This window comes from Hemicordylus capensis, chromosome 5 (assembly GCF_027244095.1).
Source record: "Hemicordylus capensis ecotype Gifberg chromosome 5, rHemCap1.1.pri, whole genome shotgun sequence".
Lineage (NCBI taxonomy): Eukaryota > Metazoa > Chordata > Lepidosauria > Squamata > Cordylidae > Hemicordylus > Hemicordylus capensis.
The window spans coordinates 213,297,678-213,313,447 of record NC_069661.1 but is presented as its reverse complement, the minus strand read 5'-3'; the positions used below and the strand labels follow the sequence as shown (position 1 = coordinate 213,313,447).

The 15,770-nt window shown below is 41.1% G+C and overlaps 1 protein-coding gene across 1 annotated transcript; it reads left to right on the top strand.

Moving 5' to 3' along the window:
- Nucleotides 1-369: 369 nt before the first annotated feature.
- SMIM45 (small integral membrane protein 45) lies at nucleotides 370-14,148 on the top strand. The gene is made up of 3 exons (XM_053253454.1): nucleotides 370-1,973; nucleotides 6,325-6,391; nucleotides 7,374-14,148. Exons 1-3 carry the CDS (start codon nucleotides 1,962-1,964, stop codon nucleotides 7,583-7,585), a joined length of 291 nt encoding a protein of 96 aa, XP_053109429.1. The 5' UTR covers nucleotides 370-1,961; the 3' UTR covers nucleotides 7,586-14,148.
- The last annotated feature ends 1,622 nt before the right edge of the window (nucleotides 14,149-15,770 follow it).

Here is a 15,770-nt window from a genome sequence, read left to right as displayed (position 1 = left end):
ATGCTCTACAATGATATTTGGACAAATGGACAACATTGTCTTCATGTTTTGTTATACATCTTTTTATCTCACCTTGCTTCCAAGGAACTCAGAGCAGCATAATAGCTCCCTGCTATTTTATCCTCACAATGACCCTGTGAGGTAGGTTAGGCTGAAAGAGAATGACTGGCCCAAGGTCACCCAGTAAATTTCATGGCTAAATGGGGGCTTGAACCTGGGTCTTCCAAGTCCTGTTCTGACACACTCTTGACTACTGTATCACACTAGTTTTCTATTCATGTTGATGTAGAAAAGGTAGAACATCAATGCAAATGCAAATTTTATGCAAATTGTGTAACTGGACACCTTGTCTTTTAAATTTCTTTTTAGAAAGATCTTCCTGTGTAGTGTGGGAGGTCATGGAGCCCACATGTGGAGGACAAGAAGACAGCGGTGAAGATTAGGAGTAAATGAAGAAAGATGGAAAGGAAATGTATTTCCTCTTTAAGAAATACCCTCATCTCCAGCTCACGAGGGGAAAAACACCACCTCTACTTCTTATCAGGTCTATCAATGGCTACTAGTCTGAGAGCTATAGGCCATCTCCAGCCTCAGAGGCAAGTTGCCTCTGAGGCTTCTAAATACTAGTTGCAGGGGAGTAGCAGTAGGAGAGGGCATGCCCTCATCTCTTGCCTGTGGGCTTCCCAGAGGCATCCGGTGGGCCACTGTGTGAAACAAGATGCTGGACTAGATGGGTCTTGGGCCTGATCCAACAGGGCTTTTCTTATGTTCTTACACAATTGTTCTTCAGTCATGGAAGGAGAAGATGAACTTTTCTTTGCTGGCCAGTTCCTTCCCTTCCCAATATTCACCCTCTCTCCCAAATCTCATTTTACTGCAGGCATCCTATTCTCCATACTTTCTCTCCCACCCCACCCCCATGTGTGTGTTTAATATGGATCATGCCCACTTAAAAAAAAAAAGCTTTAAGAATGTTGAGAGCAGTACACAATCAAATGTACACCAGAATGTGTATCCCTTTGAAAACAATACAAAGAGGAAAGACAGCATGCATTCACAGATGTAAATCCCAGTGCTTCTGTGGATGTAGCTGCACCTATGGTTCCTGTTCCCTCAGGTGCTCTTATCCCTGGATTTCTGGGCTGAAATCCAAGGCCCCCACAGCCCCTGCCCCCCGCCATCCTTTAGTCTGTCCCAGGTGGTGTGGTTGCCCAGCGGAGCATATGATGCTTAATTTGCTGGGGGCGGGGCAGGGGGGACTCCAAAGGCCTTTAGGTCCAGGCTCCAAAATTACATAGGTGCACCTCTGCCTGTTCCATCAAGGGTCACACACATGCAGAAGCCGGCTCTTGGGTGTCTGGGAAAGCTAAAGGTGACAACTTTAGTGTTGATGGGGTTCTTGATTTTAATGAATGGTTGTATACTTGCAAACATTTATCCAATTGAAAACATGATATCAGATTTAGAGCATCTCTCTTCTCCTCTTCTGTGTACCATGTGCACTGAAGAGCTCTTTAGGCTTGTTGCCATGACAGCAGCCGATAGTCCTCATTTGCTGTGGCATTTTGATTGGCCAGGGAAGGTCTCGCCTCTTTTGTGAGGCTGAAAGGGAGGGTGACTGCTGGAGCGGGAGCAGGATGGAAAGCAGCCAAAGCTGATCCATTCATGTGAGGGCAATTGTGGGGGGTGGTCTTTGGCTTGGGAGCATCAGATGAGGCAGTGAGATGGACCGTATGTCACAGCAGCACACACAGGAGCATTTTTACATGCAGAGCAAATGGCAGCTTGATCCATTGGTACTTTGATGCCCTCGGGCTGCCTTCCACTGGAGAAGTACTTTGTCCCTTCGTCTGACACATGCAGCAAGGAGCAGCATCACAAGACTGAAAAGTCACTGGAGTCCACAGCGCGTTTGGGGCCAGAACGGATTGCGAAGAAGCAGCAGTCTGTATGATGCATGCATGTGGATCAAGGTAGGCGATGCAGCAATGTTGCTATGTAGCCAGCAGGGTTGCACTTGACATCCCTTGCAGTCCTTAGGTCAGAGGTTTTTAGGAAGTTCAGTGTTGGGATGATCTCACTCCTTTTTCACAAAACACAATTGGGAATTCACTCCTCACAGACTTAGTATTTCATCAAACGGAACATAACCTCACACACAGCTTGTTCTTGTTCCTAAGGGCCTCCACTGGCATACCTTAACTTAAATGGGCACTAAGAAGAGCCATAAAAACAGAAGCAAGCACATAGGTGAACCACTCTTGTGTAAGAAAATGCTGTGCTTAGAACAGTTAACTTGTTAGGCTCTTCTAAAAACTGTTCTGTGATGGAGATGCATGACATTTTATGTGATGGGGATATACGTACGGTGCATGTCAGCTTGGGACATAATGCACATAAAGTATGAAGGTGGGTGTGGATAGAATTCTGCAGATCTATAATGATGATAATAACACTGAAGGTCTAAATAAATTAAGTTGTACTGTACTTTTCTGCTCAAAAACTCTGGGTTTAGAAGATGGAGTTTTACTGTCAGTTCAGCAGGAGTGTACAGACTTTGAGATCCCCAACTGGAGACCAGTGCAAAATAGCGGCTGAGGGTGGTGGTGGATGTACACTTAGAATCTGGAAACAGGGCACCTCTCTGAACACATGCTCAGGCCAGGAATTTAGTTTTGATATCAGAAGCCTTGGGTCCAGCCTAAACCTTGCTTTCTGATATGAGATGGCTTCCTTTGCTTTCTTACTGCATATGTTGCCTCTTTTAAAAATCAAGGTCAGAGGAGGAAAGGCCTTCCATTTCTAGATTAAATTTTCACATGGCACAGAAATCTACTAGCTTTCAGCTGATTTTTAAAATCTGTTTTATATACAGAAATGTAGATCACTGTGCTATGGATCAATATCCGAGGGGGATAACATTTTATAAGGTCATGTTTTATAAAGGTCATAACCTTTTATAAGGATATAATCTTTTTATAATAGTATAGATTTACCTTTTGTTATCCTTTAATGAAAACATTAAATAATACTGTCTGACATTCAGAGCAAGGAAGTGTCAGTGCAGTGAGAGGGGCACTAACAGTTTTTCTCCAGATTAACTACACCTGCACACTGGGGAATGGGTAATTTCTCATGCTCTCCCCTTCCCCAGGAATCCCAATGTGTCACACAAAAATACGTCCCTGAGGGTTGTGCAGACTTCAGGGACTTATTTTCACATGGCACCGAGAGCTTCCTGGAGAAAGGGAAGTAGTAAAAAGTTGCCCCTTCCGCAGTACTCCAGTGCAGTTAGTCTGGAAGAATCCATCTACATATCTGCCTATCACTGTTGAGCATGGCTGAGAAACAGAATCCAAAGTAAGGCCATGGAGATGGGGTAAATTTAAAAGTTCCTTGCATTCTGTGGGGCACACTATATAGGGTGAAATCTGGGACATAGTTGAGAAAACACAAAATCTACTTCAGGCACTAGGATGAGGTTTAATCTTTATTGCAGTGGTACCCCTGAGTGAAAACTTTTACTTTCTCTCATATCAGTGAATGGATGTCATCCACTCCTGTGGGGAAATGTACTGCATATGGAACAAAATGTACTGCATATGGAGTGTTGCAGAGAGGGCAAAATCTACACATCATCCCTGACCATAATAATGAAGGACCACATGACTTGTAGTGGAAGGAAAGCAAAGCAGAGGGTGGGCCATGTGCTTTGGATGCTTCATCCCAAGCCAAGAATCAAGTTCAGGAGGTAGCAGAGGCGTATCTAGGGAAAATAGCACCTGGGCAAGCACTGAAATTGCGCCCCCGTCCAAACATCTGACACCCATCTTTCAGATAACTCTACCATAAAATCAGCTGAAAAATACAAGCCAAGCTCGTTAATTTTTTAATGTTTCGAAAACTATTTAGCAGTGGACGTAGCTAGACCAAAAAATGCTGGGAAACTACAAATTTCAGTCTGCTGGGGCTCATGAAATACCCAATTACTATTTGGAGGTGTACTTGGAAAATTAAACAGAAGTGCTTGTCTAATTCTCTATTATGCATTGTAGCATCACTATTACATAAAATTTAAAAATAAATGGAGAATTTGACTTTTCCCAGATACTCAGAAAAGAATTAAAGGATATGCCGAGTAAACTGTGTCACTGCTTGGAATATATTCTAGTATTTCAGAAAGACATTTAAAATTAGAGAAAGAGAGCAAGAAGCTCCCAGTGGGCCTTATTACTAAGGATTTCACACTGATTCAAAGACAAACTTACCATTAATAGCCATATTCATTAAGACATCACATTTAACTCACTTATCACAATAAGCAAAGTAAGAGCAAATGAATACAATCCTAGCTCATAAGCTTCAGCTCAGTATTCACAAGCCCTGATTCTCTGTACATAGTGCCAAACTGAACATGTGTACAGTGACATATTAAATTAAAAAATTTACCTGTAGCCCCTTTGGGGGGCTTCCTAAAGGCTGTGGGGGGGTCTGCAAAGGTTCCCCCTTCCCCCACTGGCCTCTAGGGCCTTGCAGGGGCCATTTGAGCATGAGCAGTGGCCATTTTTTAAAATTAATTTTTTTTAAAAAAAAATATGGCCACTGAAAACAAAATGGCCCCCACCATGCTCAAATGGTCTCTGTGAGGCCTGGCATGGCCTAGGGCCTCACAGAGGCCATTTGAGCATGCATGGTGGCCATTTTGTTTTTGGTGGCCTTTTTAAAAAAAATTAATTTTAAAAAATGGTGCCCCCCTTCAAGTGGCGCCCGGGGCACGTGCCCTGCCTGTCCCACCCTAGATACGCCCCCGGGAGGTAGCAATGCAGAGCAGTGCTTCATTTCCCATCCTATTGCTTCTGAGGCAGGGGATAGCATCCCCTTATTTCCTCAGAGCCTGCTGCGTTTGGGAGGGCAGGGCCAGGTTTGGAAAAAAGACCTGGCTGTAAGACTATTGCTCTTTCTGAGACAATGACCACAGTGATGAGTAGGAGAAAGAGTGTCGGAAGAAATAGGGCTGAAATTCTCCCTCCCCTTACATGCCACAGGCCTTTAGCTATTTTATATAACACCATCCGTGTACATAGTACTTGACAAAGGAACAGAAGCCCAAAACATAGGTTTCTGCCCTCAAGGGCAGAACTTACGATCTACATTGTGACAGTAGAAGAGAGAACAGAGTGAGGAACAGAAATAAGAGGCAATAGAGAGATGGGAGAAGAACAAAGAATTATTGTAGGCAAATACTTAGAATCACCAGATGCCTGAGAGGAGAAAGAGAAGGAAGAGTCAGCTAAGCAAAAAAAGACACCATAACCACTTCCACCTGTTGCTTCCCTTCAAACGTCTCCTAAACTAGCCCCTCCCTCCTCATAGAGGCCATACAACCACCAACTGCCTGTGTGGGGCTGGGGTGGGGGGTGGGGAGGAGAAGGAAGAACCAGCAAACTGTTATGTTTTATTAATGTTGAGAAATTGCTGGGATCTATGGACAAAAAGTACAATGACTAAACAAATTAAACATATTTTAGGGTTCATCTCCTGTTTAAAACCTGAAAATATTTGTACTTTATTTATTTATGGCAGCTTTTGTCCACAGATCCCAGCAGAGTGGTTAAAATGAGAATGAAATAGAAAAGAATTCAATCATGAGATAAAACAAGAAGGGATAGAGACATTCACAAAGTAGGTTATTGCTGTAGTCCCAAAGATCTCACGAATACCAGAAGCTAGAGGTGATTGAGTAATGGCTCAAGGGCACATTCAGATGGAGAATTTTTGATTGCCAATAATGGTGATATGTCAATATTTGCTCTGCCATTTTTTCATGGTACTCTCTTATCTGACTGTGCTAATCCATGAACCATGAACCATGACTGTGCTGCTGATCCCCATGCTGACTGCTGCTGATCCAGATGGTAGACAATGACCCAAAACTATCATTGAAGATGGCAACCCTCCCACCGCTGTTGTCCTTGTTGGCATATCTTCCTATATTTGTGATTTAGCACTGTAACCTTACCCAACAGTCATAGCACAGACTGCTTCCTGGATGCAGCTTCAATCAAAATCATAAAATGGAAAGATGGAATAAGGAAAGAAAACTCAAGAGTTTTCCATGGATAGCTCATCTAGGAATTAGAGAAATAAAAATTAGAGTCCAGGAAAACATACCATAGGGTGGGGTGGTGGTAGGGAAAACTCGATGGCTGGGATGGTACCATTTCCCAAACAAAACAAACATTAAAATACTGCAATAAAGGAAAGATATGCATATTTGCTTAATTTATTCTGATCTTTGGCTTCTTAAATATAATTTTATTCTAGGGATATAGTGACTTGAAAAAGGACATCTTAACAAGCAACCCAAGGGAAGAAAGATTGGTTGTTCAAGGTAAACCATTATTTGGCTCTAATAGGCAGATACTATCTTTTGAGAACTCTAGTATAATTAAAGTGCATTAGAGCAGGCAAAAGATCTTAAAATAGAGGCTTAGATTAAAGGGGGAAGAAAAAAGAGGAATCGATACCTACAGTCCTGAAAAATAGGTCCATTCAACAACAGAAGAAACTACCCATTTATATAATTCTTCCTTCATTTCTTCTGACTGCTGTATCTGTGACTGCTGGTTGATTAGCAAATGGCCAGAATAAAGAGGAAGAGAGTAGTAATGTGCAAGACAGATAATGCAATACAGAAAATTATTTCATGGCTATTCTTAAAGTGGGTACCATAAATTCACAAAGCGGAGAGATGGATCAGGAATGTGTCAGCTGGCTGCACTCCCAACCTACCCATGTTGATTGGACCTTTTGTACAACCTAGATGCACAAAGGTTTTGTACACCAAATCTGAAAATATGGCAGACGTGCTTTGCTGTGTAGATACTGTTAGGCAAGCATGATAACCTAGGACAAAACTAATGTTTTAATGTTGTTCTGAACTTTCAGTAATAGGCATGAATGGGTCTTAAACAAAGGTTTAATATATGCAAGTTTGCTTAGCTTTTACATTAGTATACAGAGAGAAGCTTGATGGAGAATTTTATACTCCTATTGCTCCTACAACAAATATTTATATACCACCCTCAACAAAAGTGCTCAAAGCAGTTTACATAGGGGGAAAATACAGTGAGATGGTTCCTGGTCCCAAAACAGTTCACAATTTAAAAGGAAATATAAGGTAGACACCAGCAACAACCACTGGAAGGACACTGTGCTGGTTCTAGATAGAGAGAGTTGCTCTCTCCCTGCTAAATATAAGAGAATCACCACTTTGCTCAGTTAGCAGGGGTACTCTTCAGCTAATGCCAATTATGTATGCCTTTATGCTCTTCAACCAGTGTTAACTGTGTTTTTGCCTTCCTTTTGTCCAGCAATCATGCCTCATTTCTTGGATTGGTTTGTGCCAGTGTATCTAATGATCTCCATTCTCATTTTGGTGGGCTTTGGAGCATGCATATACTACTTTGAGCCAGGATTGCAGGAAGCACACAAGTGGCGGACACAAAGGCCGATCATGGAACGAGACCTTCGGAAAACATTGATGATAAGAGACAACCTTGCATTTGGGGTGCCGGAAGTCTAGTATTCTGCTATCATAGAGCCATGAAAGTGTCTAGAAACAAAGTCAATTTTTGTTTTTGTTTTTGAAATTACAAGTTACTATCGCTTACTAAGAACCATGACTTGCCCAGGACAACTTCCAGCTGCATGTAACATGATCAAACCATAGCTTCATTCTTTGCTGACATGGGTCTCTCTTAATGAAATCTTGTGTTGCCACTCTAGTTCTAAATGCAAAATCTGTAGAATAATGTAAACAAGGAGCTCCTGGTTTCTGGCTCTAAATACCAGGTCCCTAAGACATGTACATCTCTCCATCACATGAAATTCTGGATCCTCCACAGAGAAAGATCTCCACCATTAGCCTGCTGAGAATGGTCATGACATATAGATGATTTCTACAAGAGTGTAAGATGGCAATGTATGGATGACTAATGGCATGTGGAATCTTTTACTGCAAATGTGATCTGAGTGTGTTGGCCCTGACATCCTGGACAGCTGTACATCTTGCAAAGCTGACTACTAGCAGTATGTAATTGATAAAAGTCTTTCAGGTGAGGCAGAAAACCAAATTGATTGCACAGACGGAATTCTCTGCTCATCTCTGGTACTATGCTTAGAATGACATGTTCTATGAAACATATGCCCTTAAAGTTGAAGTGTGCCATCAAGTCAATTTCAACTCCTGGCGCCCACAGAGCCCTGTGGTTTTCTTTGGTAGAATACAGGAGGGGTTTACCATTGCCTCCTCCCATGCAGTATGAGATGATGCCTTTCAGCATCTTCCTATATGGCTGCTGCCCGATATAGTACCAGCAGGGATTCGAACCAGCAACCTTCTGCTTCTTAGTCAAGCATTTCCCCTCTGCGCCACTTAAGGTGGTCTATAATTGCATTTCAGATCATTTCACTGCCCATAAGTATCTATCTGGGTCTACATTTTCTTTTTTAAAAAAATTCTTCATTTTGAGAAGCCTATACAGATGAATTACTGAGAAGATTTTTTTCTTCATTATTGAGACCTTTGTTCCCAATATCTTTTGATTCAGAATCCATTATTATAGGAAAAGCTGCACTTTTTCAGTCATCTCCTGCTACAGAAGTTTTGGACTTGGCCTATCAAGAGTGCCCAGTCTAGCACTAGACTGACAACTACAATTAAAAGTATGAACATACCCTCATTCTCCTTCCCTGCATCCTCAATAAAAGCCACTGAGCCAAACAGACTGTGATGGTGCACCCAGTGATATTCTTCTCGAGTTCCACTATAAGTGGTTATGGAGTAGGTATACTCTTTATATACACAGAATGCTTTCACATTTGTCCACATTTCCTCTAGGGCTGACTTGTTACCAAAATACTGTACTGCTGCATGGGAGAATGGGTTCATCAGTCATCTACTTTATTTCTTATATTGTGCAGATTGCATGCAAACAATATTAACAGAAGCTAGAATCTGTGGCATGATGAGAGTCCCCATCATTGGTGTTACTGTGTACCATTTTCTCCAAACTTCATTAGGACATCATTTCTAACTGCATAGTGGAGTTATTCCCTTTCTGGCACAGAGTTCTTTCTTGCATGCGGTGCTAACGTACTGTATCTATTCCATTGTTCTGCCACTATGAAGTACTAATTCTGGAATTCACCAGTTTTGCTTTTATACATCCCACAATAAGGCCATGTTCCTCTGCTTTTCCACTGTGCCCATATTAAGGCAGCACAGCTATTGCTGCCTGGACATAGTCACTGTGTAGTTATGTGCCTTTCCAAGTCATTGTTCCCTAGTCTTATCCTATCAAAGACATGTCTATATGTTTCATGCTTCATTGGGACGCATTCACTGCCACTCTGTTGCACATACAGTAACTCTTCTCTACGTTCCAGAGCTTCCTCATATGCTGCCTTCTCATACTCACTTCAGTACATTCCACTGCCTTCATTTGTTTTACTCTGTACCACACTCTGACAATGGCATAGTACAGCAGGAACTTGGAACCTTGTAGGAAAGATGCTTATTCCTTCAGCATGGCTTCTGGACCACCTTACAGTGAATTGTCTCTGGGATGAAACCACACAGCTGATGATCACTCTTACTTGAAAATGGATGACACACTTTTTCATCAGCAACTGAATCAGAGCACAGTACATATCATATTGTTGATGTGATTTGTTATCAGTGGCTGCCTGAGGATACTGCTAATATTAGTGATGACGGTTTTTTGCACAAAGGGGGTGTTCTGTGTTTGGTTTTTTACAACTGTCAAGAACTTTTCTCAGAGCCTTTGGCCATATAGATGTAGTAAAGATCATGCTAAGTTCAATCACCTGCACTAACATTTCCATGGGACTTTGTTTTGTTTTGCTTATGCAGAACAAGTATGGTACCTTCCATTTCTGTGGTATGCGGGAACGTAGCTGAGTAGCTTCTTGGTGTGGAACATAGCTGAGTAGCTTCATGTGTTCCACAATAGAGATCTTGACTAAAAGCATGCAATTTTAAGCACCTGAAGAGTCTCATATGTTTCCTAATATGGTTAAATTAGCTATGCACTGGCCTCATCTAGAGCTCCTTAAACATAAGAAAAGGCTGCACCAGGGCTAGCTGGTACTATCTGGCAGAGTGAGCTGGCTGCCTCAGGCAGAACCTTTTGGATGTCATTAAAGGGTGCCAAATGGTGGTGGTTTTATTTACTGTCTGTATGTATTGGATTTCTTCTCGGACACCAATGTGGTTTTGATGGCCATGGGGCATGCTCAGGGGTGTAGCTATAATTGAGCGGATGGGTTCAAAGAACCCGGGGGCCCCAGCTCCACCCCTCCCTATTTTCTTCATTATCTCTCTCACTCCAAGGGGCCACTGGGGAGAAAAGCAAACACGGGCCCCCTCTGCTCTAGCTATGCCTGTGGGCATGCTCCTGTATTCTAAGATCAAATGGCACTAGCAAAGATGACTATGTGTTTGGCAGGTGAAGTCATGATTTTGGTCCAATAATGGGCCTGTACATGTGCCAAGAGCTGCAGGTATTCTGTTTTGTTACCTTGTGCAGCGTCATTTTGGGCACATAGACTGATCCTGAAGGGGTCTGCACATATAAGGCTGCTTCTGTGCAGTATTGCCATTGCTGGGTTGAAGCAACGGTTGTTTAGAACATGAAACTATAAAAAGGCTGCACTATGAAGTTTCTAAGATATTATTTTGTGCTTCAATGTGAATGTAAATAAACAGCCATGAATCCATGACCTACCAGTTACTATTACTAGTATAGCCATAGTCTCTGAGTGTCACTCAAAGACCTGCTTTCTGGGCCTTGATTCTTATTCTCCAAACTAGGCTACCGATGCCAATGAATGGACCCCAGGTTGATCAATGGGGCAGCAATAAGTACCTTTTTATTAGAGACCAGGAGCTTTAAGACTTTGGGGACAGGCTACATTATTTCTTTCTACCTAATGCTCCATGTTTGTGGGGGAAATAACTGAAGGCACACAACTTTTGTGTACATATCCACAGGATCTTTCTCCTGTTCTAAGTTTATTTTCTCAAGGCAGTTTCATCAATGGGGGAGGGGGGGATGTTTGCAGTACACCCACCACACATCCCTGTGGTACACCTACTGCAAATGTGTGCTTTTTTATATTGTGCAAAGTGACCTTAGGTGTAAGAGAATATCTATTAGGGAGTGATTAAGTGACCATGTAAGCTTTTGTAGACACTTTGATTTCAATGAAACTGCATAGCGTGGACAGTCCTTGAGCAATGCCCTTAGCATTGATAGGTGCTCTAAAGAAACACAGCCTGCCATCCAAAAATGGCTAGGAGGGAGATCAGCCACTCAAGTTAATGTGTCTAGTAATGTCCAGGAAACGTCAAAATTAAATCCACTCATGGATTTCAAAATTAAAAACACTCATGGTGTTTACAGTTGAGAACTGATTTGTTGAGTAAGTTGTACTTTTCTGCTTCTGTCCTGGAGGAAAATAGAAGAGTTCTATTTCCATATGTCACCAGCACAAAATCCACAATATGTTTTCTATTTCACCAGCATAAGATATTTTCATAAAACAAAGACAACAAGAAAGTCACTGAGTTTTGTGCCATAACTCCTTAGGATTTCAGAAGCCAGATCAATAGTTGTAATTACCCTATCTCTGTAAGCAGGAAGGGAAGCCAACCCTCTATTTGAGCTTGACATTGCTCAAATAGAAGCCACATTAAACCCTATTCTTCAGTGGCTACGAAAAGTTCTAAACAAAGATAAATAGAGATTTGATCAACTAATGGCCTGTCCGCACTGTCACTCAAGCCCTGGCCTCTTTTCCGGTTTTGTGTTGTTTTGTATGCCAAGTCTTAAATTTTCTGATCTGTCACATTCCATGTCCTACTGCCGACCCAGGGGCAACTACCTGCAATTGGAATACATAAATGTTTGTAGATGTTGTCCGTTTAAATATGGAATAGCAGGGTTGTGGTCATTTTAGAGTTTGTTTTGTGAATCTTGTCATGTGCTGTGCTATTCTTAAGGTATCAGATTGCTTCCATCATCATGTTGAAATTGTCATAAGAAACTGATATATGAACATTTTATGCTTCAGTTGTAGCATTTAGGCTACACACATGCAACCCACATGTAACTGACACATCTCTTCTTGTATCATATACTTACATGGTCAGACTCTTGCAGGATATATTTCCCTTTTTAGTTGAAATTAACATGCAGATCAGAATTGGAATCTGAATAATTTGAAATAATAATAATTTAAATTCAAATAATATTTAGACATGTTTAATGTTGGTATTTCCAAACTGTAAAGGTTAGTGTGAAATCTGAGCTAAAGTTCTAAAACACAGTCAGCATCCCAGTGCTCTGAAATTTTGAATGGTTCCATTTTGAAATTCAAAGTTTGTGAAAGCCACATTTGATGCAGGTTCTAGTTATCTTAATGGATCAACTTGAATTGGAAGTTTGTGTGTTTTATATTCCAAATTTGTTCCAGTTCTTGTATTATAAGAGAAGACTTTGGAAATGGGAGTCCTTAAAGACTCAGAAATCAAAAGAAACATAAGAACTCATTTTTTGTTTAAAAGCACATAGAGTTTGGAGGCTTGACTTATGAACTGTAATGCCTTGAATTATCACGGCTATTTCAGACGTTTGACCTAATCCAGAGCAAATGAGCTTCTATGAGAAAGTCTGCAGTAAGAAGAAGAGGGAGTAACATTGCTGCTACATTGGAGATAACACTAGTACATTGGAGGTAAACCTGCAGCTTACCCATACATCCACAACAACAGTGGGGGTGTCCTGTCATTGTGCCTCTCCCACATAGACTTACTGTGAGATAGCTCTGAGGAGTTCTTCGCAGTGCTGATCTTCTGTGGGCTGCATGTGTGTGCTCAGTCTGAATCCAAAGAGGATTCCTTTTGACCAATGACTACAACCCATCTGAGGGTGATTGAAGCTGTGAGAGGCGTTTACTCTTCAGATTTGATTGCTTTGTGTGAACAGTGACTACAGCAGAAGGCTCTTCTGCTGTCCTCACAGTTTTCTGCATTGGGACTATTATTGCTCATTTTGGTATCAACATATGTGGGTACACTTGTGTGATTTTTATGACACAAATCTGACAGTCTGGCAGACTCATGAAATCTAAAACCATAGTAATGACTCCAGAGTACACAATGCTGTTTGTAGGACTCATGAAATAATAATACTGGTGGTGGTAATAAAATACTACTACTACTACTACTACTACTACTAATAATAATAATAATAATAATAATAATAATAATAATAATTATTATTATTATTATTATTACACACAGTGGTCCTGATTCAGTGAAACTCAAGCAGAGCAGAAAGTTGAACAGGCACTTGCACTGTGAGACTTGCAGGTCTCACAGAATGACTGGAGCTTCACACACAACAAATACTTCCCCAACTCTGATCCAGCTCTGTGATGATTCAGAAGCTGGGGAAAGGTGAACACCAGACTGTTTTACTCTGTTATAAATGGTTCAGGTACAGAAACATATTTCCACGCAGATTGCTGTTGCTGGCTTAGAGTAAATGTGTCATACCCATGTATGTACACCTCATGTTTTTAAAAGTTCATGTGTTCTTTCTCTAAATTGATCAATTTCTCCTGTATCACCTCAGTGGCAAGTGAACTCTGGGAAGCCTCTCAGAGTGTCATTCTGATACTGAGGGAGCACTGAAATTAACAAGAGATTGTTAGACTGGATGAATGATTGAAGAAGAATACATTGCAGGGGTCATGCTTACATGGACAGGGGCAATCAACAAGCTGTGACCTTAGTTTCCATCACCAACATCTATTTTCCTTTCCCCCTGTCTGTTTCCCCAGGCAGTCTGGTACTGTGAATTAAACTCATTTGTCTCAGGAGCTAAGGAAAAACTAAGAGTAACCCCAATCCTGTGTGATGTTTTGCAATGTATGTTTTGCACTGTTCAGTCATAAATGCCACTGTTTTTGATGAAATGAAATTTCATGTTAATTTTTTTTGTTATGAAATTAAAATTCTAGTTATTACTAAAATTCTAATAAACTTTCTAGCGTCAATCAAGTTTCTTGGTGCTTTGTTGCCTTTGACACTTCTATATTAACAAGCAAATATTAACCTTTTTAAAACTGCAGTTAGGTCTTATTTTCTGTTTGTCTACCCACACAGTTTTTCACATATAGAACCAGTTATGTAACTTGGTCCTGAGCAGTTTATCACAAGCACATTTTGCATGGTCAGCTGTGTGGATTTTTCTCACTGGTTCATGTGGTTTGTGTGCACAAATGCAGTCACCAGAACAGGGGGTAGTTGGGTTTCTGTAACATTTAAGAACAATATAAAACATCTTAGTAAGCTGACAGTACTTGTAATCATATATTCTAGTATCCCATGAAAGAAATATGGCTTTATTTTTTACTTGTAGCAGGTGCATGGACCTACAATAAATTCTCAGCTATATTCAATATCCAGCAGAGTAGTATGTGATATGAAAAATTTTAAAAGGCCAAAGAAAACTGAAACTAATACATATCTTGTCTCATTTTCCAAATGGTGACCATTCTGTTTTGCTCTACTATTTCTTATTAAGTATAGAGGAATGGAGCTCAAGATGGTTCAATTATAGTTTTAAGAAAGTGGATTATTTTCCTTAAGATGGCTTTTCAGATTTCACTTTCTGACTGCAGTTCTCTGCACTGCTTCATAGTCCCATGACTTTTTCAAAGGTGGTGCAGTAGGAAAGGGACTTCTGAAGGCAGAGTGTGCACATGGCCAACACGTCTTTGGATTCAGTTGCTAGTGCTTATAGAATTTGAAAAATCTGAAAATGTTAATACAATGGAAGTGAATTATATGACCATAAACATATACCAAAATGACCTCTGCATGTGAAAATATGCCTTTGTTTTGAAGATAACATTTAGTAACATAGGAAGCTGCCTTTTACCAAGTCAGATCATTGGTCCATCTAGCTCAGTATTGTCTATGCTATGGCAGCGGCTCTCCAAGGTTTCAGGCAGGAGTCATTCCCAGCTCTACTTGGAGATGACAGGGACTGAACCTGGGACTTTCTGCATGCAAAGCAGATGCTCTACCGCTGAACTATGACCCCAGCCCCTATGGGGAATATCTTACAGCAGACAGGACTCACATGTGGTCACCCATCCAAATGCAAACGAAGGTGAACCTTGCTTAGCAAAGGCAACCATTCCAGCTAGCTACCACTTGACTGGCTTTCATTTCAAAAGTCTTATGCAGAGCTTGCCCCCAGGAAGGTGACTTGTTCACAACCATGCCAGAACTAATATCTCATGCTCTTTTGACTTAAAACAAGTGAGCCCATATTCCCCCCTCAGATATGGGAGGGCCTACCATTCTTGCATAGTATTGTTATTCAAAACACATGCACTCCATCCCTGGCACCTCCATCACGTGTGGGCATATGGTTCAAAAGACAGTTTGTGATGTTGAGTGAAGCTGGGGAAATAAACAAATTCCATTAGTGCTACTTCACAAATGGAATGGAGTTAGCATCTTGATTTGATGCTTAGAGAGACTTTCACATCGCATGGTTTTGGAATTTCACCTACATAAGCAATCTATACGTCAGTGGTTCTACCACTCAGCCTTGTCTGGGAATGACAGGGTTAGGTGGCAAGAATGTGGTACGGTCAAAGGTCTG